Here is a 22,420-nt window from a genome sequence, read left to right as displayed (position 1 = left end):
AAGATCATTTAAAGTATTCAAATGGTTAGTATGACATAAACATCAAACCTAACTACAGCTTCTTTTTTTTAAAAATCCCACTTCAGTAACAGGTAAACTAAATATGAAAACGGCAATAAACAGGCATCTAATATATATATATATATATATATATATATATATATATATATATATATATATATATATATATATATATAATTTGTTTTCCGTTTTCAGGGTAAAGGAAACTATGATCACCATCTCTATAGGCTCATCTGAATAGGCTCTTTGTTTCGCAGGCCATCAAACATAGCTTTTATATAATGTGCATTAGCCTACATGTGCCAATGAACCGTGTCAAGCCAGGTATTTGTGCTACGTGTGCGTGTTAAAAGGTTGACACCCCACACTGGTAGCTTTGCTTCAGCCTGGAACTTGGCTTACACTGCGTGGTTTGGCTAAAGGACCAGCACTTAACAAGTAAGTAAAGCTGTTGTTTTGTGTTTGGTCAATGCATTACCCGGCGCAGCAAAATAAAATAAATCATCTCAAAACTGTACGTAGCAGACGCTTAGTATTTAGGCTCCCAGATCATATTCCTCCCGGGCTATTGTGTGGATGGATATAAAGCTGTACAGGGGGAGGAGGAGGTGAGGACGAGCCGAGCCGAGTAGATAAGAAGAGAGGTGGCTTATTGGCTGGCTCTTGCCACTAACCCATATTTTACCAGAAACAAGAGGTCTTGGTTTTTTTGTGTTACAGGCCGTAAAACAACCATCGCACTCCAGGAGCTACACAGAGGACATGGTAATCGAGGAGAAGGCCCGTATCTGCATTTTACTGCGCCCACATCGGATTCATTGAGTCGGTAACCAGCGTCCGACATGGGGAAGGAGGTAAATGGTGTTTCACGGAGCCGGTTTGAGGTGAGTTAACCATGTATAGTTACTGACAGTCATCGACTTGCATTCAGCAAAGCTGGTAAAAATGCTAGCGCATGGCAATGCGCGACGAGTGTTGTATTTACTGCAAAACTGCGCTCATGTTGAGGCTATTGATGCAGCTTCCGCAGTCAGTGTTTGGGATTAGGTCAAACACTGTTGTTTTGTTCAGACCACATACAGCTGAGGCCTGGCATGTCATTTCGTTGAGGACACTGGTCGATGCTTTCCCACCAACCTTGGTGCGCTGTTAACAGCGAAACTGGAGGGGGTTTTAATTGTGCTAAAAGTGTTATCCTTCCCTTTTGCGCCGTCAAAACAAAGACAACGAGGCCACAGAGTACGCCGAAAGCAAACGTCAACGCAGCGTGAACAAAAATAGAATTGGTCGACTTCACTTTGAAGACGATTTGTTTTCAACTGAGCTCAAATCTTAAAATAATTTTTTTTCTTGCGGTTTTTGCAGAGGTGGTGCATTTGTCTATGTGGCCACTGCTGTGGTGGTGGGGGGCCTGGGATGTGACTAATACCTGTACCCGGTATAGCGCCTAGCACACACACACACACACATATATACTATTAACCTCACACTATCACAACGTAACCTACTACAGCTGCTGTACTGATGGCAAAATGACGAACTGGAAACAGAAAAAACACACAAGCTACGACGTTGCTGATCGGAAGTATCGCCATAAACTTTTGTGTCTTGGCTGCGCACGCGTAGCTGAATATTTGGGTAAAATCTTGAGCACAAATGCCATGAATCCGGCCGGTGACATTGGCCTGTGTAGCCCGAGCACTTGATGTTGTTTAATCCCCAGCTAGTGAGGGATTTGTGTGTGGTTTTATTTATTTTTAACGGTGCAACAGCTGACGGTAGACTCAGGCCGATACCTTCTGGCCCGACAGCTGCGGTGGAAATTGCAAAGCTAACTCAATTTCGGCCGAGGAGGAACCGGAAACTGCTCAAATGGGCCTTCAAAATAAAAAATCTTAATCTGGACTCTTGGTATGTCCCCAATTTTTTCTCCTGCCTTTTATTTTTCCTTCAGATTTAACACATTTTACCCACATAAAATGGGTAAGACTGATATTTTGGAAATTTGTCAATTTCAGTTTGTATCAGAGTTTATGTGTCCTAATTGACCATATTTAATAGGGATGCCCAGTCACTTGTGGAAGTTCTGTTTGGGTCCTGGAAATGATCTAATGAAGTCAAAGGATCAATAAATTACATTTACCTTTTAACACCCAGTAGAAACTTGAGGTTTCAATCTGGGGTCTACAAACTACTCTGTCATGTTTACTTCCTTTGAATTTATGCAAATGCTTTGTTTGTTTTGCACCACAGGGTGGACTCACTCCAAGATAATGCACCCTGTCTACTAGAGACTCTATACAATTGGGAACTTGGTTCAGTTGGAGGGTGCAACATTCATCCGACAGTTTGTTTTCACACTGCATGATTCAACATGAATCAGACCTTTTAAAAAAAAAACGTACTCGTGCTGCATAAAGAATTGCTAAAGGAAAGGACAAGGCACACAATGAAGAAGAAAACTTGTTGATCTATTGGTTAATTCATTAGAAGACTCACCTGTTTTTACCACATAACAGAAAATATAGATCCTTCAGATCCTTTAGTTGATTTAAAAAATATATTCTATCAGAACTTAATCAATTATCATCAATTTACACTTTATTTATCTTTCGCTTTTTTATGGGTTTACGTTTGTTGGTCAACATGAAATGTTTGTGGTAAACCATTTTTAGATTTTAATGATTTCAAATCAGTTCTGATTAATTATTTACTATATGTGGTGCATTAAAAAATTTGCTTATGTCTTTAAGCAAATTATTAAAAAAAAAAAAAAAAAAGGTCAGTGCAACAGTTACTTCAGTAGGCAACTTTAATAAGACTATTATTTTAAAATGTATTAACGGAAGCTGTGTTAAGTTTTCACCATGGTTATTTTTACTGATCTTACTGTTTTATATCAAAACACAACAAAAGCCTATAACGACAAAAACATCAAAACTAAATAGATGCAAAGTACGTTATTATTTCATTTATAATATTTAAGGAAGAAATATGAACATGTTTCTGGTTGTTTATTAGACTTATTATAATATACATTTACTGTCAACCTATACTTTGCATAGCTGTATTAGAGGTAATATAGTTTAGACAGCATATATTGACACTTAATGATAGTGTAACTACTTAACACTTGAGTAGCCAGTTGACTGAAATCCAATTAACTAAAATTTTTATGCAAGTCCAAAATTACTGTTTTATTTGTTCAGACATGGTTTATATAGTTTAAACAGATTTATTTATTTATTTATTTTTTGCTTATCTGTAAGGTTTGTGTTGTAGTAAACTATCTTTAGTTTCTATAACAACATAGATGTTCTTACATGTCAGTGTCCCTACATCTGTAGTATAAATTTTAATCAAACTATGAAATTTATCAAGAAATAATCTTGCTGAGATGAAAATCTACTTTGATTTAACTTCTGACTTCCCTCTTGTTCTCCATCTGGTTGGCTCTGTTTTCCTTCAGTTTCCAATATTTTGTCAATTTATTCGTTTGAAATGATTATCTGTTTCGTGTGGGGTCTGGTCATGGATCTTTTTCATCTTCTGAAATATATTCACATTTTGTTTTGCTTTTTTTGTGATCTCTAGCTTGAGGATACAGCTCACCCAGCTATTTTATTCTAGTTTTTTTTTCTTCTTTAATAAACCTCCTGCCAGGCTTATGTCACCGATTATAGCTGACCAGTGGAGAAAACATAATGTTCACATTCATGGAGCATCAGGTTCATTTTATGTTAAATGACAAAAGGGGGACAGTGTATGCCCGTTGACCATGCACATCTGTCTCTTTGGAAATGAATCTAGATTATTTGGACAGAAAGAAGCATCCTGGAAGGCGCGCTGTCGCAGTTGGTTTGCCCCAAATCCAAACGGGGAATGACTGTCCCTTCTTTCTCCTGCAAAATTTTACACGTTTGAGCTGGCAGGCAGCCTTTGCATAGACAGCTGCGCGTGTGAGGAGTTTATGTATTTTATCAGGGAGACGTAGAACGGTTTTGACCCAGAGCTGACTTGTTATTCAAAGGTCCAAGCATGAACTTAAAATGGCAGACATGTCCGTTTGTTTTTTGTGCTGATGAATCGGGTGACGAGTCCCTCAAAATCCAAATCTGTTGTCAGGTTTTGGATCAACACCTTTTAATTAAAATAGCATTCTTTCAGGAGATATAAATCATCCACTCCTTTATTATTTTTTTTCTTTCAGCTAACAAATGCATAACTTATTTGAGATGAGTGTGTCATGTTTGTTCCTGACAGGAAAAGCAATTCATGACTTCTAAACCCCCATGTTCATTATTTCAGAAATTCACCTCCTGTAAACAATGTGTGCACTTTTAATTTATACGCCAAAACCCTTAATTACTCCTCCGCTGGTTCAGATTTATTTTTCCAAGTCTATTGTGGGAAAATGTAACAAGCCAGATGTTGCTTCATCTGTGGATTCTCCCAAACATTACTGTCTTTCATTTCACAATCTTGCAGAGCTGCCACAAAATTATAGGTACCCTTCATTGTCACTGATTGGGCGTGGGGATCCTCATCTTAATAAATGTTGATTTATTGTCTCTTTGTGTACTGAGGCTTTTTTTCCCCCCTACAAATTATAGCCTGGTATTTGTGCTTACGCAGCACGCAGTTATTTGTGTGGAAATCCATTAACTTTTAGTTGAAGCTAGGACACTTCTGTGAGTCAGAGATTTATAGTAGCTGATTTCAGCGCTGATGTGGACGCCAGTGCAAACTCATTAGTGTAAACAAATAAAGCTATGCATTCATGACAGATGACATGAAAGCAAAGGCCACCTCAGCTCATCAGTAGACGGGACAAAGTCCTGTCCCACTGATTTATTTTGCTTAGAAGACACAAAATTCTGCATCTTTAACTGGTTTTTATCTTCTCTCAGCCTTCCTGTATCTCAAGAACTGACCCAAAATCCATCTCAGCTAATGTGATTATGATAATTTATCTTTACTTGCGTGTTGGCTGTCCTTGAGTTAGGTGGGCAGATTGAAAGGGGCCCGAACTACATTAAGACAAGCTGCCAGGACTGATAATTCTCTTCTGCTTCATTTCAGATGTTCACGAATAGTGATGAGGCGGTCATCAATAAGAAGCTACCCAAGGAGCTGTTGCTACGGTGAGTGACATCTTTTCCAAAAACACGTAAGTGGCACGCTGTATAGATAAACATAGTTCTTCATATACAAGCACAATTCTGGAGGTAAACTACTCTCCAAATAAACCCCTCCCCTCCTCTGTACATGTCGTGGTCATTATATACTGTATATTCAGTTACTCAGCAACCCGCATTCAAATCTTCCCATTCATTTCCCCATCCTATCCTGGTACCCCCATTCTAAAAGTGTAATTAAAAGCAGCTGCTTCTGGCTATAAAACATTTTAAAATTGATTTCAGACCCAAAAAAAAAGAAGAAAAGCCAAAAGCCCCTCAGCAAACAGAAAATAAAGGCCATAACTCAAGCTTGGCCTTGCCAGACAAGCTGCCTGTGCTGTGGCTGGTGGCCAGGTGCAGTGCTGCTGATTTGTTAGGCTGGCAGACGGCGCTGCAACACACTGCATCCCTCCCTGCTTCACCTCCAGCGTGCACTTTACTGCATTGTGGTAGCTACATCTTTTCTGCACACTGGCAAACATCCCTGCTGATGTCAAAGACGTTGCTGGCTGATTTACTCATGTCTTTGTTGGGAGTGAGAGCAGACGTGGGGTTGAGTTGAGGGCAGCTTGGTGCAAAGAGGAAGCTTCTGGCAGGAGTAATCAGAGTATCTAAAGCATCCCTATCTGTCTTCCAGAATATTCTCCTTTCTGGATGTGGTGACACTCTGTCGATGTGCTCAAGTCTCTCGGGTGAGTCTTTGGTCCTGCGCATTGTTTTTGTTTTTTAATCTTATTCTTTGAGGATAGGCATAACTCCCAAATATTTGTTTCTTCTTCACTGTTTTCAGTCATGGAACGTCCTGGCTTTGGATGGCAGCAACTGGCAGAGAATCGACCTCTTTGATTTTCAGAGGGACATTGAAGTGAGCAAACTTGAAGAACCTTCCCATTTACTTTACTCGCATGTTGCCTCATTGTCAGGTTTTCTAAAAACAAGCCGTAGAGAAATGCACGGCAATCAGAGTTGTTTTGTTTTTGTCACAGGGCCGGGTGGTGGAGAACATTTCAAAGCGGTGTGGGGGGTTCCTTCGGAAGCTGAGTCTTAGGGGGTGCTTGGGTGTGGGCGACAGCGCCTTAAGGTGAGTTCACTTAGCCTGGCAGAAATTCGTAAGTGTCTGAATTAGGAGTTTGACTGAATGTAAATTATTCGTTTCCTTTTTCTGTAGGACTTTTGCACAAAACTGCAGAAACATTGAGCTGCTTAGTCTGAACGGCTGCACCAAGATCACTGACAGGTATGAGAGTCGTCCTGTAGAAGAGCTGCAAATATGTTGCAAACACTTTGTCCTAAAAAATGATCATGCTCCTCCCTCTGTACAGCACATGTAATAGTCTCAGTAAGTTCTGTCCGAAACTGAAGCACCTGGACCTCGCGTCCTGTACTTCCATCACCAACCTGTCACTTAAAGCTCTCAGGTGTGTCACATCTGCATAGAAAATGCTGATAAAGAACAAAAGCATAATTCATTGGAATTGTTGTTTTTTGACATCTAAGCCTTCACTTTGCTCCTCCCATCAGTGAGGGTTGTCCCTTGTTGGAGCAGTTAAACATCTCCTGGTGTGATCAGGTCACCAAGGATGGCATCCAGGCTCTGGTGCGCTCCTGTCCTGGATTCAAAGGCCTTTTCCTCAAGGGATGCACGCAGGTACTGTAAAGGGTTCAAAACTGGCTGCAGATCATTCTATTCAGAGTCAAGTTTCATCATGTTTTTAAGTCACTGTTTGTGTATATTGCACCATGTTCAGCATTACTGTGTTGGTGATTATCTCCACCATGACGATCTCTCCCACAGTTAGAAGACGAGGCCCTGAAGCATATCGGGGCTCATTGTCCAGAGCTGGTCACGCTTAACTTGCAGACATGCTCAGTAAGTATATTTATCAAAACCGGACCTCATCTGGTTGAGGTCAGGATTCAGTTTTTAGTCTTTTTTATTTGTGCAACGCCTCTCCTCATCCATGCTCCAGACTCAGAGTCTTGTTGAATTAGTCTGTAAAGAGGCAGTTCTTCCTTTACCATGGACCACCAATTGATGCCAACTTGGCTTACTTATGTCTCCATTTAACACATTCTTGGTGTGTTAATAGTCAACTATTGATGCACTTCTCTGTAATAATTACTTAAGATCTTTTTTTTTTTCTTTCTTCTAAAGAAATGAGTACAGAAAGTTTGATTAAATACAACTGCCTTTATATTTAATGAATCTGATCATAACTAGTTGTCATTAAACATTATTTATAAAATCATTTAAATATTTAGTCATAAAGTAATCTGTTAGAATATAGTCAGAATATTCAGACTCAGTAGTTGGTATTAACCCATATATTACATTTATTCTCCTTATCTGATACCTTTTTAAGATCTCATTTCATCTGTTCCCTAGTCTCGCTGCTCTTTCTGCTTTTTAGATTTTTTTTCTTTTTTTTTTTCCCCATTTCCGTCAGTTCTTTCTCACCTGTTCCTCTTTTGTCTGAGCACTTCAAAGTTTCTTTGAATAATACTGGAAATGCAGGGGAAAGGAAATTGCTTTCATAAGCTGAGGTAGTACATGAATATATATATATATACCTTTTGATGCATTCCCGCCAGAGAACACAGCACAAAGGACAAAGTTTTGCATGGCATGTTTTTCACTTTTAATTCTGGATGCAGATGTGAGCGGATCCCCTCCCCCACCCCACCCGACTCTCAACCCTCACCGCCATCATCACACACAAACACTTCTCTTTTTCTATGAGCAGCAGATCACAGATGAGGGCCTCATCACAATTTGTCGGGGTTGTCACCGCCTGCAGTCTCTATGTGTGTCGGGTTGTGGCAACATCACAGACGCCATCTTGCATGCCCTGGGACAGAACTGCCCCCGCCTCAGGTGAATTTATACACACACATATATACACCCAGCCTCATGGTCAGTTTAGCTATGGAGAATTTCCTAGACCCTGCAAAAAAGTAATCGGACTGTTTCGGTTGCGAATGAGGAATTCTAATTGGGTTCCAGATGGACTTGTAGTGTCAGTGATTTTTAAGGAAATAAATGATTGTAACGACTGATTAAAAATTAAACTTCTGTCTTTCAGAATATTAGAAGTGGCTCGCTGCTCTCAGCTCACAGATGTGGGCTTCACTACATTAGCAAGGGTAAGTAAGCCTGTTTCATGCCGGTAGAAATGCATGCTTATGCACAGCAAAGTGGGTTTATTTGTTCCCAAAACAAACCAACATTCTCTCCAATTTTTCTACAGAATTGTCATGAACTTGAGAAGATGGATCTAGAAGAATGTGTGCAGGTAAGTCAGTGTATCCTCTGTGAAGTCTGCATGGTGGTGATGTACGATGTCTACAGTCTGGTTTTCATTTTGTATCAGATCACAGATGGAACGCTCATCCAGCTGTCGATCCACTGCCCTCGCTTGCAAGTCCTGGTAAGTGTGTGAGCGTCTCTCTTGAACTTTTTTTTTTTTTTTTTTTTTCTCCGACATATCACAGCTTGTTTGGTAAGGGAGCTGCTGTGTTGGTACCAATGTGTTCCTGCAGAGTCTGTCTCACTGTGAGCTGATCACCGATGATGGCATCAGGCACCTCGGCAGCGGCCCCTGCGCCCATGACTGTTTGGAGGTGATCGAGCTGGACAACTGCCCCCTTATCACAGACGCCTCGCTGGAGCACCTAAAGAGCTGCCATAGTCTGGATCGCATTGAGCTCTATGACTGCCAGCAGATCACCCGCGCAGGCATCAAGAGACTAAGGGTGAGTTGTGTTGGCTAACAAGTATGAGTAAGCTCTGATTCATGAGCAGAATGCTCAGCAGAGACATATTTCGTAAAGTCAACATATGTCTGTTTGTGTAAAATTTATTCACAGGCACAAATATATGTGACTGCGAGTTTAATGCTGTGATGCTTGCAGCTGATGGCACTGGCTAGTAACTGGTGTGGTTGTGTCAGTCATTCAAGGTGCTGTTGGATTATTTACTACCGATAATTTGTGTAAAGTAAACTTTTGACTTGAAAGTGAAACTATTTCTCACTAAACTTAGATGTTAAGATGACTTCAACCTTTTATATTTGTAAAAATATGAACACAGACATCGTTTTGACGTGTGTGTGTGTGTGTGTGTGTGTGTGTGTGTGTGTGTGTGTGTGTGTGTGTGTGTGTGTGTGTGTGTGTGTGTGTGTGTGTGTGTGTGTGTGTGTGAGTGTGAGTGTGTGTGTGAGTGTGAGTGTGAGTGTGAGTGTGAGTGTGAGTGTGAGTGTGAGTGTGAGTGTGAGTGTGAGTGTGAGTGTGAGAGTGAGAGAGTGAGAGAGAGAGAGAGAGAGAACCCTTTTACTCCAGATACTTCATGTTCTTAGTGTTGCAATGTTGCAGCATTGTGTTATCACAGCAGCCAGGGAGGAACAAATCAAACTTTGTGCCTTTTTTATCTCCTCTCTCCATCCTTTTACTTTGGATATTTGAGGCGATGTCTTAATTCTAACAATTGATCTGCAGTCGTCTGGACGCTTAATGTTGGAGTTACAATCAAGTGTTTTAGGTATCTGTTTCACCTAAAGAAGGCATCACATAATAATCCAGCATTAAGAATTTATTAAAGCACAATTTTAACACATTTTATAGACTTTTCTAATGTTATCTGTGAGAAATAAGACAAACTATTTCTCTAAAATTTGAACTTTCTTTCTATAATGCAACATAAACTCAAGTCTGTAGTTTATTTGTTTTATTTTATTTTTAAAACTTTATTATGAATCTTTAACTGAATAACTTCTTGTATTTAGTTTAAATGTATTTAATTGGTGGCAGGTTAGGGTGTCAGGATCGGGTATAAAAGGCTTAGTTACTCTGAAAAGACATTTTTGATAAAATGGAAATGAAAACTGGGTAAAATGCCAGAAACTTATGCTATAGGGATGTAACCTCTGAGTCATAAGGCTACAGTGCATTGAAAGCAGTCATGCTAACATAGTATTTCTCAAAAGGCTGAGGGATATTTTCAAAAACCAATTTCACTTAACAGTCTACTACCAGAAATTTAACTTGGATCTGTATTACACAAGGTGGAAGCCATGCAAAAATCCTGCACAAAAATGGCTCATATGGGGACCGATGGGGCAGAGACTTTGGTCAGATGAATCAATATTTCAGCAGCTTTGGGTACAAATTGACATTGCCTATTGTGTAACAAAGACCATCAAAGACTTTTATCAGTATGAGAGCATATCAGCACTTGTGTCATGACTAGCATGCATATGTATGAAGGTACAGAAGATGCAGCTGTGCTTTATAGACTCAGTATATGTGTTGCCTTTCTGCATTCCAGGTCTGTCTCTTTTATTTTACTTTGTATAGTCAGTCTATCAACAGACACATACTGTAAACAGCTGAAATGGTGTATTTGGAAAGACTGGAAACAGACTTGGCATTAAATTTGATATATTTGTAATTAATTAATCCAATTAAAGACAAACTTTTTGTTTAAACTTGCCTGTAAGTGGGTTTCAGACATAAACACAAGTAATTGAATCCTGTTTTGCAATGCCGTTTTGATATATTTTCGAGAAAAGTTTACTTTCTCCTCTTGTATTTTACTGCTGTAATTCACAAGAGAATAACTTCTGTACTGAACAGATTTGAGGGATAGTAATATTCTATCCAAGAGACTGCACAGAAGAGCCTACACCGGTGTGCTTGTAGCTTCTCGTCACCAGTAACAGCACTGGGCAGAATGCATGGGCGGTAGTCAGAACATGGACTCACATTTTGTCCAAAATGAATTGTGATGCCTTAGTCACTGCACCACCCACATGAAGGAATGAATCAAAACCAAGTCATTAAATCAAACGGTGTCCTCGACAACAGTAAATGAACGCTATCCAGATCAAACTGGTTCTGTGTCATTATCTGATCTCATGGTGTCATTTCACTTTTTGATAGAAGTCAATCCAAAGCACGACCGTCTGAAAAAGACTAGTTTACTGCCGGTTAGTTGTACCTACTGATGCTCGGATGCTGCAAATGTGTCAAGCTACTTAAAGGAGTTTTTAACATTTTGTATGAGTCATTAACACATTTCCATATGTTTTTGTTTTTCCTCTCTCCCTCAGACTCATCTGCCTAACATCAAAGTGCATGCATACTTCGCTCCTGTCACTCCACCCCCTTCTGTTGGAGGCAGCCGCCAGAGGTTCTGCCGCTGCTGCGTCCTGCTATGATGTAAAGACAACGACCCCCTTTCCCGCCCGCCTTTACGTCCCTCGAAGCCCAACGCTTCCACCCTGAACTGCTGTCCCCCTCCCCCCTCCCATCCTTAGCCTCCAGTCTACAGACTACAGGCTGATGTGCTGATGTGAGCTGCAGAGAGAGGGAGAGAGACAAACACTGCTACAGGGTCTTGGGTAACTTTCCCAATAAGCATTTTCAAATCCTCCCCCACATCACAGATACACAACAGGCCGATATACAGACACACAGTCAATTCTTAGAAGAATCTCAGCTCTTTCCTCGCATGGAAATAATGGATGCATCAGTATTATAGGAGGGTTATGGGATCATCTTATGAAGGGACTTAAATTCCCCTCAAATGAAGTATGAATTAGAGCCAAGCTCTTCACATTAAAAACCATTGGAGACTTTATCAAGATCCCACTTAACCTGTTCCCTTGGAGTGAAAGGTCACTGAACAGCTACCTCTAAACAGGGACTGCACATGAGGAAGATCAGTGTTTGCTTCTGCAGGCTGTTTAATTTAAAAAAAAAAAAAAAAAAAAAGTAAAAACTGCCGACACCCCAACACACACAAAGCAGAAAGCCTTTTCTTTAGTGTTTTTTTTTTTTTCTTTTAAAAAAATACTTGCAGCTATTTGCACTTATCGTAAAACACAGACATGACACTTTACAAAGACGACCATCTCAGAAGTGAAGACTGGCATTTTCCTAACACACCAGCGCTTGCAGCCGCTGTGCTCTCACCTCTCTCTGTCTCTCTGTTACAATCAGAAACTTCAAGTCATGAAGAGAAGAAGAGTAAAATAAAAAAATAAAAAATTAATATTTTTCTAAAAATGGACACCAATTAAGACTCAGAAGTGGGGACTTGGGAAGATGCCAAATGTTGCATGTAACTCTCTAGTTTTTTAAAGTCTCATTGTAAATATGTGAGGACTGTCGGAGTCTAAGCCAGTTTAAACATGACGATTGAGGACGGGGCAGAGACTGGTGTTAATGGTCCTTCTGAGGGAACTCTGAAGCTCCAGCATGTATATGTGAGAGCGAAAAATGAGCTGGTTTGTGACAGCATCAACAGAAAAGACACTTTTTTTTATTTTAAAGGAGGAATAAGAGGAAAAAAAAAAGTCACTACACAAATCCATGCTGTCAGACCAGGACAATGGAAAGAAAAAGCCAACTGAAAACAATCAAAGTACGTCATCTTTCAGTTTGATTTCATTAAGTTGCTCGTTTATTTGCATCGTTGGTGGTTTTGACGATGAGAAACTGGTGAATCGCACGCAGTGGTGGAAGCTCGTGCTCGACGTCGGGAGTCGCATTAGCGACTCCTCGGCTCCTATGAGGCCTTGCAGGGGACGGAATGACGGCGCCTTACACCCTGCCACCCGGGACCACCTCCGTCTGTCCGGGGACCAGTGACACTGCCGGAGGTAAAGGCCGGATCAGACTTGTGGAATCACCTAAAGAAGACTGAATCTTGAGCGCACAATTCTGGCCTGCTGACAGACACGATGGAATGATTATTTTTGTCACAGAGGGCTATAAAGGACTTCAGCTGCCCGCCATTTGAAGTATTGAAGCCTTTTCTTCTGGATAACCTTGTCCTGCACTTGCACCTGCTTTATTCTGTCTCTTTTGTTTTTATAAATGTATCTCTTGCTGCTTTTTCTGTTTTTTTCTCCTTGACACGATTTTTCTCGGATTCTCTGACTTCCTCTGCTTTTCTGTTTTTGCTGTGGTTTGGATTCTGCCTGCTTTGTGTTTGAAGTCATGAGTTCAGTGTCTCCAAGTTGAGTTTGAGCCCTGTTTTTTGGTCATTTAGTTTTGATCTGATGGAGTTTGCTTTCATTAAGAGTTAATTGTTATTAAGTGTTCAGTGTAGCCTTTGTCCAGGGGAAGTGTTGACAACAGTGCAATCGTACTTAATGTTAAATGTGAGTTGGATTTTTATTTTTTTTTTTCCCCTCCTTTTCTCTTTTATTTTATGTGAGGAGTTAGTGATGACCCGTACGAATGAATGATGTAGGATCTATTTGCTGAATGTTTCCATCAAGGAGAAAGCTCATTAGGTGATGGCGCTTCACCGGACAGATTTTTCTCCCCCATAATGTCCTGCTCAAATGCATCAAACAGGACATAAAGTGGTTAACAGTGCAAAATATCAATCGCCCACAAATGTCCTCATTGTGTTTTAACACATGCAGCAACAGGCAATGATGATTCTATTCATTGTGAGATTTGACAGCTATGAAAAGCTGAAAAGATTCCAGTGTAATCCACTCTGGTTGTTTTGTCTGATTTGGGATTTTCAAGGAATTGGAGAAGAAATGCAAGTCAAATGGCAGAGAAATGTTAAAGGAAAAGTCAGGGGATTTATATTATGAGCTGGGATATCACACCTGATGGTTCTCAATCATGATGAACCATTGCAGCTCGCATCATGCTTTCAGCCTGCGCCAGAAGGTTTTCATTAGTACAGAAAGAATCCCACGTTATCGGTCCTTATGATAGAAAATACACTACAGACTCCACACAGCAAAATGCCACACATATTTTTCTCGAACACCTTGGTGTCTTTGTGTCAGGCTTCCCACCAGTTTACATGGAGGTTGAGCTGTTGCGCTCTGGACCAGTTTGTTTTCTGGCACGTTTCGTCCCAAACACTGGAGTTAAGTCAGAAGGCAGGAGGTGAATCTACTGCGAGTCTGTGTTGATGGTAGGTTGGCACCTGAGAAATTTCAAAACATTTTGACAATGACTGTAGTTCATATAATTACTGTAAATCTTTTCCTTTTTGTCTTTTTTTTTTTTTTTTTTTTTTTTTTTTTTTTTTTTTTTTTACAATTAACCAGTATAAATAAATATGTACGTATGAATAAATATATACCTATATTATTAAGGCTTGTCTTCGATTCTCATTGCTGTCATTGGTGGTAAAACTGTGCAGTAGATGGCAGCAGAAAGTCAGCTGTAATGAATCCTGCTGTCTTTCTCTCCTGGTTTTAATGATCCATGATTGACACGGTTACTCAGCAAGTCTACATGGTTTGTTTTACAAATGGGGAAAAGTTAAGAAGGCCTCCATTTCCCAAGTTGCAACATTTCCCAGGTTACACCCCTGATCTAAGACCCTAGATCAGGGGGGTTCAGCTCCAGTCCTCGAGTGTCACAACCCTGCAGGTTTTCCACGTATCCCTGCTTCTAAACACCCGGCTCAAATGAATCAGGGATTGTGCAGAACTTCATTGGCTGTTTGATCCATTTAACATAAGCCAGGTGTGTTAGAACGGGGTGCATGAAAAACCTGCAGGACAGCAGCCCTTGTGGACCGACTTTGGACACCCATGCTCTCGATAGACCCTCTCAGGCAAAACTTAGTGTGTTTTACAGCAAACATTGACATTAGATTTATTTTCGAATCAATAACAGCATGGTGTTATTGTCAAACAGGATAGGTTATGTCAAGAACATGAAAAAATTTTAAGGGTAGAAATTGATGAAACAGTTCAAAAAATGGACATTGGGAATATGTTCTCCCCAGATATCCCTAAACACCAAGCACAGATATAAACTTAATAGTGTGGGATAATTTTCATTTCCTTTGGGTCTTTTAATGATTTGTTTCTGAAAATACTGCAGCATTTAGGGGGTTAACACTGAGCCATGCTGTAACATGGGCATGGTGTGGTTTGGCATAGTCTTATTAAAAGAAGTCTGGATGGGGATTTGCATTGCAGTAAAACTACAAATACAATTCTGAACCAACACAAATGTGCAAGTTATCAAGCTGAGTTATGGATGATAACTTTCAAAATGTGAACCAAAAACAAGACAGGTGGTTCTAATCTATGATTTCCAAACTGGAGTAAATATCAAATTGTGATTAGTCACCTCATGGAGCACTTTACCATGTTATTAGTGAACACAAGTCCAGAGAAGATGGCAGAACTTCTGGATCTTCTTCAAGTACAATTATTTCTTATGAAAAGTTGAATTTGTATTTGTGGATACAAAAAGCTCTTCAAACTTTTCAGTGTTTTTTTCCTTGGATTATTTTCCACATCTGAAACTACTTCTTTAATTTCAGTGTTGCCTGATGGCTTGAAAATCATGAATTCAGTATTGGTTTGACTGTTTTATTTGTGTTAGTGACTCTTTGCCAAGTAACCTAATTAGTTGTAAGATGTTCCATCCACATTTCCTTTTGTTTGGTTTTAGGCATTAACTTTTCTGTCCTGCCTTTTGTTGCCCTCACTTCAGTTTACATGTCAAAATGAGTTTAGCTTTCATTTTTCATACATTTTTTTTTATCATTGCATTGCATATTTATTGTTATTTACACAGTCTTACATAGGCTTAGAAGAGTTTTGTTTAACATTGTGTTACAGCAAAATAAGGATGGAAATAATCCATGAAACACTGAAAAGATCCAAAGTTTATATGGAAATAATCAGAGACCTCAGTAATGGAAATGATAGACTGACATAGTGAACTTAATTTAATATATTTAGTTACTTGGATATATATGCAGTCTGTGATCTTAGTTTTGGCTTCTTTTTTTTTTCTTTTTTTTTTTTTTTTGCTTTGTATATGTTGTAGAAAAGCAAAAATAAGATGACAGACTCCAACTTCAGGTTTGGAATAGGAGTCTCTTGGTGCCTATGCTGGATGCAGGGTCAAGTTGTAATTCTGTGTTGATGTTCACATGTCTGAGGTTGGAACACAGATCAACAATCAGTATCAATTTATCCCAGTGGAAAGAGCAGCAGCTCTGGTCCTGTGGCTGCACCATGACGACCGCTGTCACGGCTGGGATCTGTCTTCCGCCACATGAGACTCATTTGGTTCCACTCATCCTCCAGTGTTTCTTTGCCCCCCCCTCCTCTCTCTCTAAATGACAGAGAGATCCACATGTGCTCACTCCTGTTTAAATGTTCATTTTTAGCTGGAGTGTTCTGGCACCTGGGGTTTCACATGAAGGATGAAAGGAGGATGGCACAGAGGGAGAAATTTAAATTGGCATCTATGTTTCCCTCATTCAGTTCTCTCTGCTGTTCTGTTTTCTGACTTTGAACAGACCGATGAGAACACACAACTCATCACACACCAAGATATTGTGGTCTTTTCATTTTTAACTTCACTTTGATTATTATTATTATTTTCTTTTTTGCTTTGTTTTGTCATTTTAACCCCTTTTTTTCTGCAGAGTGTGCCTTTCAGCAGTGAGCCCCTATGCTGTGCTCTGGCTCTGAGTGAAGTTATAATTAATATGTTAACCGGGGGATCCTTCTTTGTCTTCTTCTTCTGTGTCTTCTCTCCAAAACGCCCACGCCCAAAGACTTTGACAGCTTCAAGAAAACTTTGATGTCAAGATTTGGTGAAATAAGGCAGAGCAGATAATAAAATAATAATGAAAATAAAAAATAAATCATATTTAGACGTGCACAGCTCCACATTATAATGGAACACTTGAAAATTACCTTTACCATCATAGAAAAGCATGTGGATGTGTGCACAGCCTTGGTGTTCTGATGTTTTTGTGTGAAAAGTTTTTGAGTTGGAAAAAAAATCAATAGGAGCCTCTTGTAAAAGTCTAGTAGTTTGGAGTGAATTTAAAAACAGAGGTAGCAATACTTTAACCATCCAGCTATTTTATTTGGTGCTCTAACTGCAAAGCAGCACAATTACAGCTTCATTCACTGCAACAGAAGATAGATGGAAAAGGAAGCTGAATTGTCAAGTAAAAATATGGCTAAATTTCAGGTCAAAACTCAGAAATCAACATAAAAAAAAAGTCAAACTACGTGAATAATTTCTGCTTCACTTTTACCAGACAGACACAGAAAAGTCTTCTTTTGGCGTTGTGCCTTGTGTGTTCACCTGTTTGTTCTCTTTTTTCTGTAACCTTCATAATTACAGATTATATTTCAATCTATTCTGGCACCCAAAGAAAAGACACAGCAGAATTAAAGGGAGCAGCTTTGACACAAAGGCTGTGCTGGTTGGCTATTCAGGAGCTGCTCCTGGTAATGACAGACTGGATCTTATGACGAAAATCAGTGCTTTGTTCACATATTGTACACTATTCTATATTTAGGTGTAAAAAAAAAACCCCCTCCCACCCATTAACGACGAGCTTGTTTGAGCCTATTCGAGTCCTTAGTTGTATAAAAATAAAAAATGAAATCCCCCCCAATCGTGCGCCCGGACGCGCGGAGAGGCGTGCCGATTGCGCTTAAATTCAAGTCTGTGCTGCTGTGAAGAGCACAGATGACTCGGAATTTGCACCCACTTCAAGGCATCCAGATCCCAGACTGGAATACATTTATTTATTTGATACTTACTCATTCATTCTGATTTGAATATTTTTGTTATACTTGGAGGACGGAATTGTACCACACTGGATCTTCCTGCTGTGCGTCAGTGGACGGTGTCATTCTGTCCAGAAGAGCGGTTCAGCTTTGTCCTCAATACTTGGGACATGCATATTTAGATGAATTGGCTTGTTTGTGAATTTACCAAAATCCACCATTTAGCCACCTTGCAGCACCAGCAGCGCGCACCAATCCTTCTCCTGTGGACCTGACACGCTGACAATCTTTTGCATCGACAAAGCCGGAAATTTCCTGCCGACTGGATACAGCTTGAGTTCAAACTTTTTTCTTTTTTTAAAAAGATATCTTTAATAGGAAACTGTTCTTTCCAATATAGCACCAAATATGATAGAGAACAGCGAGATGGAGAGTGACTCGCAGCTTCAGCGGTCCCCAAGCAACATCCCCATCCAGCCCATGACATCCAAGGCAAGTACCCCATTGACTTTCCTCTGTTTTAACAAGCGGATCTCCGCGTAAGAGGAGCTGAAATAAGACGCATTAATCAAGCAGTGAACTTTGCAGAGTGCTCCATGAGCTGAGAGCAAATTGTTCTCAGCAGAGTTTAGTTCGGTGTGTTTCATGTGTCTGGGATTTAGTTGTCTGGCCGTATTTTTCCACGGGTTTATACGACGGCGATGACAGGTCTCCACAAATGCGGTTGTATTCTAATGACTGCGTCACTCGGTGTGACCTCACACGTAGGGTCTGATGTCACACTGTCCCCCGTGCACATCTATCTAAACCAGAAAAAATTTCCTGCTCTCACACACAATTTATAAACACTTAATAGTTTTTCCTAATGGGAAATGAGTAGCAGGTTAATTGCGTCGCTCTATTTAACTGAAATGCCTTTTGTGCGTAAATTATTGTTCTTTGTGTGTGTGTGTGTGTGTGTGTGTGTGTGTGTGACAAGAGGAATTTGCAGTCTCCTGCATGCTTATGTGCATAAATGACAACTGCATATTGACCCATAAAATTTTCTTCACTTTCTGCCTCCCTGAGCTTCAGGTCCATAGAAAGTGACTTTCTCCTACTTTCATTTGATTTGTTGACTCAGTTACAGACACTTCAAGCATGGCCTCCAAGAGCTGTGAAAGCTTTTCTCACTGCCTGCCTTTTCATGGAAAGCCCTTTGATTCATGACTAGACTACATACGCAACTTTTTTTTTTTCTTCCCCTCATCGAAGTCTGTCTCCGCCTCGTGCTTCTTCTGCCCACGCACAAACGCACGCGTGCTGATGGCACGTTTGAAGCAAGCGACACTCCTGCGCAGCACAGCCAGACCCTTAAACCGACCGACTGCCTCTGTGCTTCAACTAAATATTTGATGTACTCTGTGAGAAGTCAAGTCGACATTGTTGCAGGCTATTTTATCACCACTTACTCCAGGGGCGACCCATTCCAGATCCCCACTCCTCGCCAGCTGCTACCAAAGGAAATCAGAAGAGATTTGGTTGCAGGCGGGACTGATTTGTATTCACACCATTCACCTGCTTGCTTTGGTTTAACTACATGGCATCCTGTACAACAAACTCATCAGTCTAGTTATCTGCACCTGCGCTTTCAATCGATTGAGGTTGCCCTGGTTGAATTCCAGGGCTGTGTTGGAAATGGATTTGACATTAACCTTTAGCCTTTTTTATGCTCCCAGAACTTCCTCTGAATGTGCTTCAGCAGCCATCTGCCACTCCAGGGTCAATTTGAATATGCAGCTATAATGGACCCTATTAGGGAATCTTGTTGGATACTCAACTTAATCTCAGCGTATCTCTGATATATGTGGCCACAGAAGGCTAAAAATCATTCATGCAATCACTTTATTCTTATCTATTTTAAACACTTAATCAAGACCATAATATATAAATGTCAGCCACAGGGGGCAATATTGAAGGAATCTAATCAAACTCAGCCATGTGTCCATGATGTTTTAATTGGATTGGAAAGATACCAGCAGCAAATTTCCACATAGATTGGTATCAGAAATGAAGAGCAGGTGAAAATGCTGCCGGAGGTCTCAGAGGAGAGGAAGCATTGACTTTCTCTGCAGCTACTCAACAGTGTGCGTTGGTATAATGCCATGGTTGGCAGAAATGTGAGTGGTGCTAGTGGTGTCTATCTTTGTTGAGAGCTGTTTGATCTCTCAGAGTTGTTGATGCTGTTGGAGCTTTTCATGTGAGAGAGGAATACGGGAAAATCATTGAGTCCTCAGTTGGTGAGTCCAGACAACTACAATAACAGGAATATCAACACACCTTTTGGCTGATTGACCCATTTTTAAGCTTGCACACTGGGAGAGGATGATACCAACTTTGAGTCTCTTTGTAATTCTTCACTCATCTTCTTAACGTATCCACAGTAATTAAGTGCAAACACAGCCAGGTCAGTGATGAAAGGGGGCTGCAACTCTCTGCAGTGTGAAAACACTGCTCCAAACTGACACCACATGTTTTCTTAATCCATACAGTTTAGGCCAATTCTTCCATCTCCTGGAAAGAGGATCCTTCAGTTTATTGTTTTAATTCTAAGTCCTGAACACATGAATTGGCTTTAGCAATAAGGAAAAAATGGTACTGTGCTTGGTATTTTTATAACATGGTTATCCAAGAATAGACAAAACGCAGAAGGATCTGACATGTTGCAGTCATGCGGTGTTGTCCATCAGCTTAATCTGCTTATCTTTTATAGGATATACAATGAATTTTTTGAGCCATCTGCGTACTGATAAGTCTGTTGGTAATTACTTAACAAGCTGAAATATCATTTGACGTTAAAGGTTAAAAAGAAGGTTTGTATGAATGAATTTGTCCTCATCCACCCCTTTACCAGGTACTCACTAAAATACTTAGAAATGTAAAGTTTTAACATTAAAAAAAAGAGCATTAGGATATTGGAAGATATTGCAAGACTAAAACTTTAAGACTTTTTTGTAAAACAACCAAATGCGTACAGTAGGGATCAGCACTAATAGTTTTAAAAAAAAAATATTTATTCTGAAGACTGATCTCAGTGGTGTAGCTGGTCTTTACTCTGATCTTTGATGATCGGTGTGAAGAATTCAGTGCAGAGGCATTTTGTTTGTCCAGTAAAGTGTACAAGTATGGTCATTTGCTCAATAAAGGGTTAAAGGCTGTGTGATATGGAGCTCAAATACCTGAAAGATGTTTATCTTCTTGTGTAGCAATACATATTTCATCATTTCCTGACACTGAGGGTAAAATAATTACCAACAACAGTCAATATCAACTGTCGGTCACTGACCAAATACTTACATTTGATGCTGCTAGTCCAGGATTTCACAGTCGATAATCACCTCATTATAACCTCAGAATATTAAACACACGAGTCATGAAATCTATTTATTATTGTGGATGGAAAATCCAAAATGTTTACAGAAACACTGAACTAAAATGTATATTTAGAAGGTCGGTCTCTTGGCAGAAGTGTTTCTGAAGATGATGAAACTCTTACAGAACATAATCTCTTTATTTGCTGCAATGCAACCTAATATTTTTCTCTCTATCTGGATACAAAATAACTGCTCACATGTGTATAGCGTCACAATATAGATTTTAAAATGTCATAAAAAGATTTATTATATGATGTTTTAAAAAGGCTTGATAATAGGACTGAATGATTATCGGCCAGTAGATGTAAGTTCCTCTTCTGTCTGTTCAAATCATTTCTATACATTTCTATCAGTCCTATAGGGAGAATTCAGAGTGACCAATTAGCCAACATGCATGTCTTTGGATGGTGGGAGGAAGCCGGAGTACCCAGAGAGAACCCACACATACACGGGGAGAACATGCAAACTTGAAACAGAAAGGCCACTGCCCAAACCTCATCCCAGCCAAGGATTGAACCTTCTTGTTGTGAGGCCACAGTGCTAACCACTATGCCACCATGCAGCCCTCTCAAAATATAATCAAATCTAAAGCAAAGACCCATTCTGACAAAAACTCACAAATCCATCTAGTAGTTTTTTAAAATAAATTTGCTAACAGAAAAATTAAATGTGGGCAAAAATATAACCTCCTAAGCAGAAGTGACAACTAACACATTTACTTTATGTATTTAACTTTATAACTGAAAATCTAATTTTTGTTAAATATGACCCAATGTTGTACAAAAACATTTTACTTCTTTACCTTGTTGCAGTTGTTAGGCATAAATAGAGAGAATTAGTTGCGGATAGAAACATTATGTTCATTAAGTTGAACGGTTTTGTCACATTGCTGTCCCAAAACAACAAGTTACAATATTTCCATCCCATAATTTTTACACCTTCATAGCTATAACTGTATGTTTTGGACAAACTCATGCCTGTTGCACTTTTTATCATTTTTTTAAAAAAGCTGCCTTAAATAATAGTTCAGACATGAAAAGCAGTTGGTTAGATTTAGGTCAGAATTTGATTGGTTAGTGTTAGAAACTTAGCTTTATTCAAATATATGCTCTTATGATGTCTACAGAGTGTCACAAATTTAGTAAGTCCTGATGTTTCCTTATACCTAACTAAGTGTTTTAATGACTAAACCATAATCAAACAAAGTTTAAATGATTTTTCTAAGTGTAAAATTAAATTAAATTCAAAACATGTCTGTCCAGAA

The 22,420-nt window shown here is 39.6% G+C and overlaps 2 protein-coding genes across 2 annotated transcripts in view; both read left to right on the top strand.

Moving 5' to 3' along the window:
* The first annotated feature begins 574 nt into the window (after positions 1–574).
* On the top strand, positions 575–11,449 carry fbxl20 (F-box and leucine-rich repeat protein 20). Its single transcript, XM_079253585.1, has 16 exons — positions 575–629; positions 742–905; positions 5,104–5,165; positions 5,839–5,893; positions 5,992–6,066; positions 6,188–6,282; positions 6,370–6,438; positions 6,524–6,619; positions 6,723–6,849; positions 6,997–7,071; positions 7,946–8,076; positions 8,285–8,345; positions 8,450–8,494; positions 8,573–8,629; positions 8,742–8,954; positions 11,309–11,449. The coding sequence occupies exons 2-16, from the start codon at positions 864–866 to the stop codon at positions 11,414–11,416; spliced, it is 1,311 nt and encodes a 436-aa protein (XP_079109711.1). The 5' UTR covers positions 575–629; positions 742–863; the 3' UTR covers positions 11,417–11,449.
* A 6,702-nt stretch (positions 11,450–18,151) lies between these two features.
* The window catches only part of LOC306766014 (SH3 and cysteine-rich domain-containing protein 2-like), a gene marked incomplete at both ends in the record, with an annotated part of 30,663 nt that continues 26,394 nt past the window's right edge, over positions 18,152–22,420 (top strand). The window contains one exon of the mRNA XM_079253588.1: positions 18,152–18,235. Within this exon, the coding sequence (XP_079109714.1) occupies positions 18,152–18,235 (84 nt within the window). The remainder of the gene's footprint in view (positions 18,236–22,420) is intronic.

This window comes from Telmatherina bonti, assembly GCF_933228915.1.
Source record: "Telmatherina bonti genome assembly, chromosome: 14".
NCBI lineage: Eukaryota > Metazoa > Chordata > Actinopteri > Atheriniformes > Telmatherinidae > Telmatherina > Telmatherina bonti.
The sequence above is the reverse complement of the archived record's forward strand: the minus strand, read 5'-3'. Positions and strand labels throughout refer to the sequence as shown.

Bases quoted from the DNA above. Each gene is read 5' to 3' on its own strand.
- fbxl20 (XM_079253585.1), top strand. From the start codon at position 864: ATGGGGAAGGAGGTAAATGGTGTTTCACGGAGCCGGTTTGAG. The intron at 6,850-6,996 runs GTACTGTAAAGG...TCTCTCCCACAG, and splicing joins TCCTCAAGGGATGCACGCAG to TTAGAAGACGAGGCCCTGAA. The intron at 7,072-7,945 runs GTAAGTATATTT...TTCTATGAGCAG, and splicing joins TTAACTTGCAGACATGCTCA to CAGATCACAGATGAGGGCCT.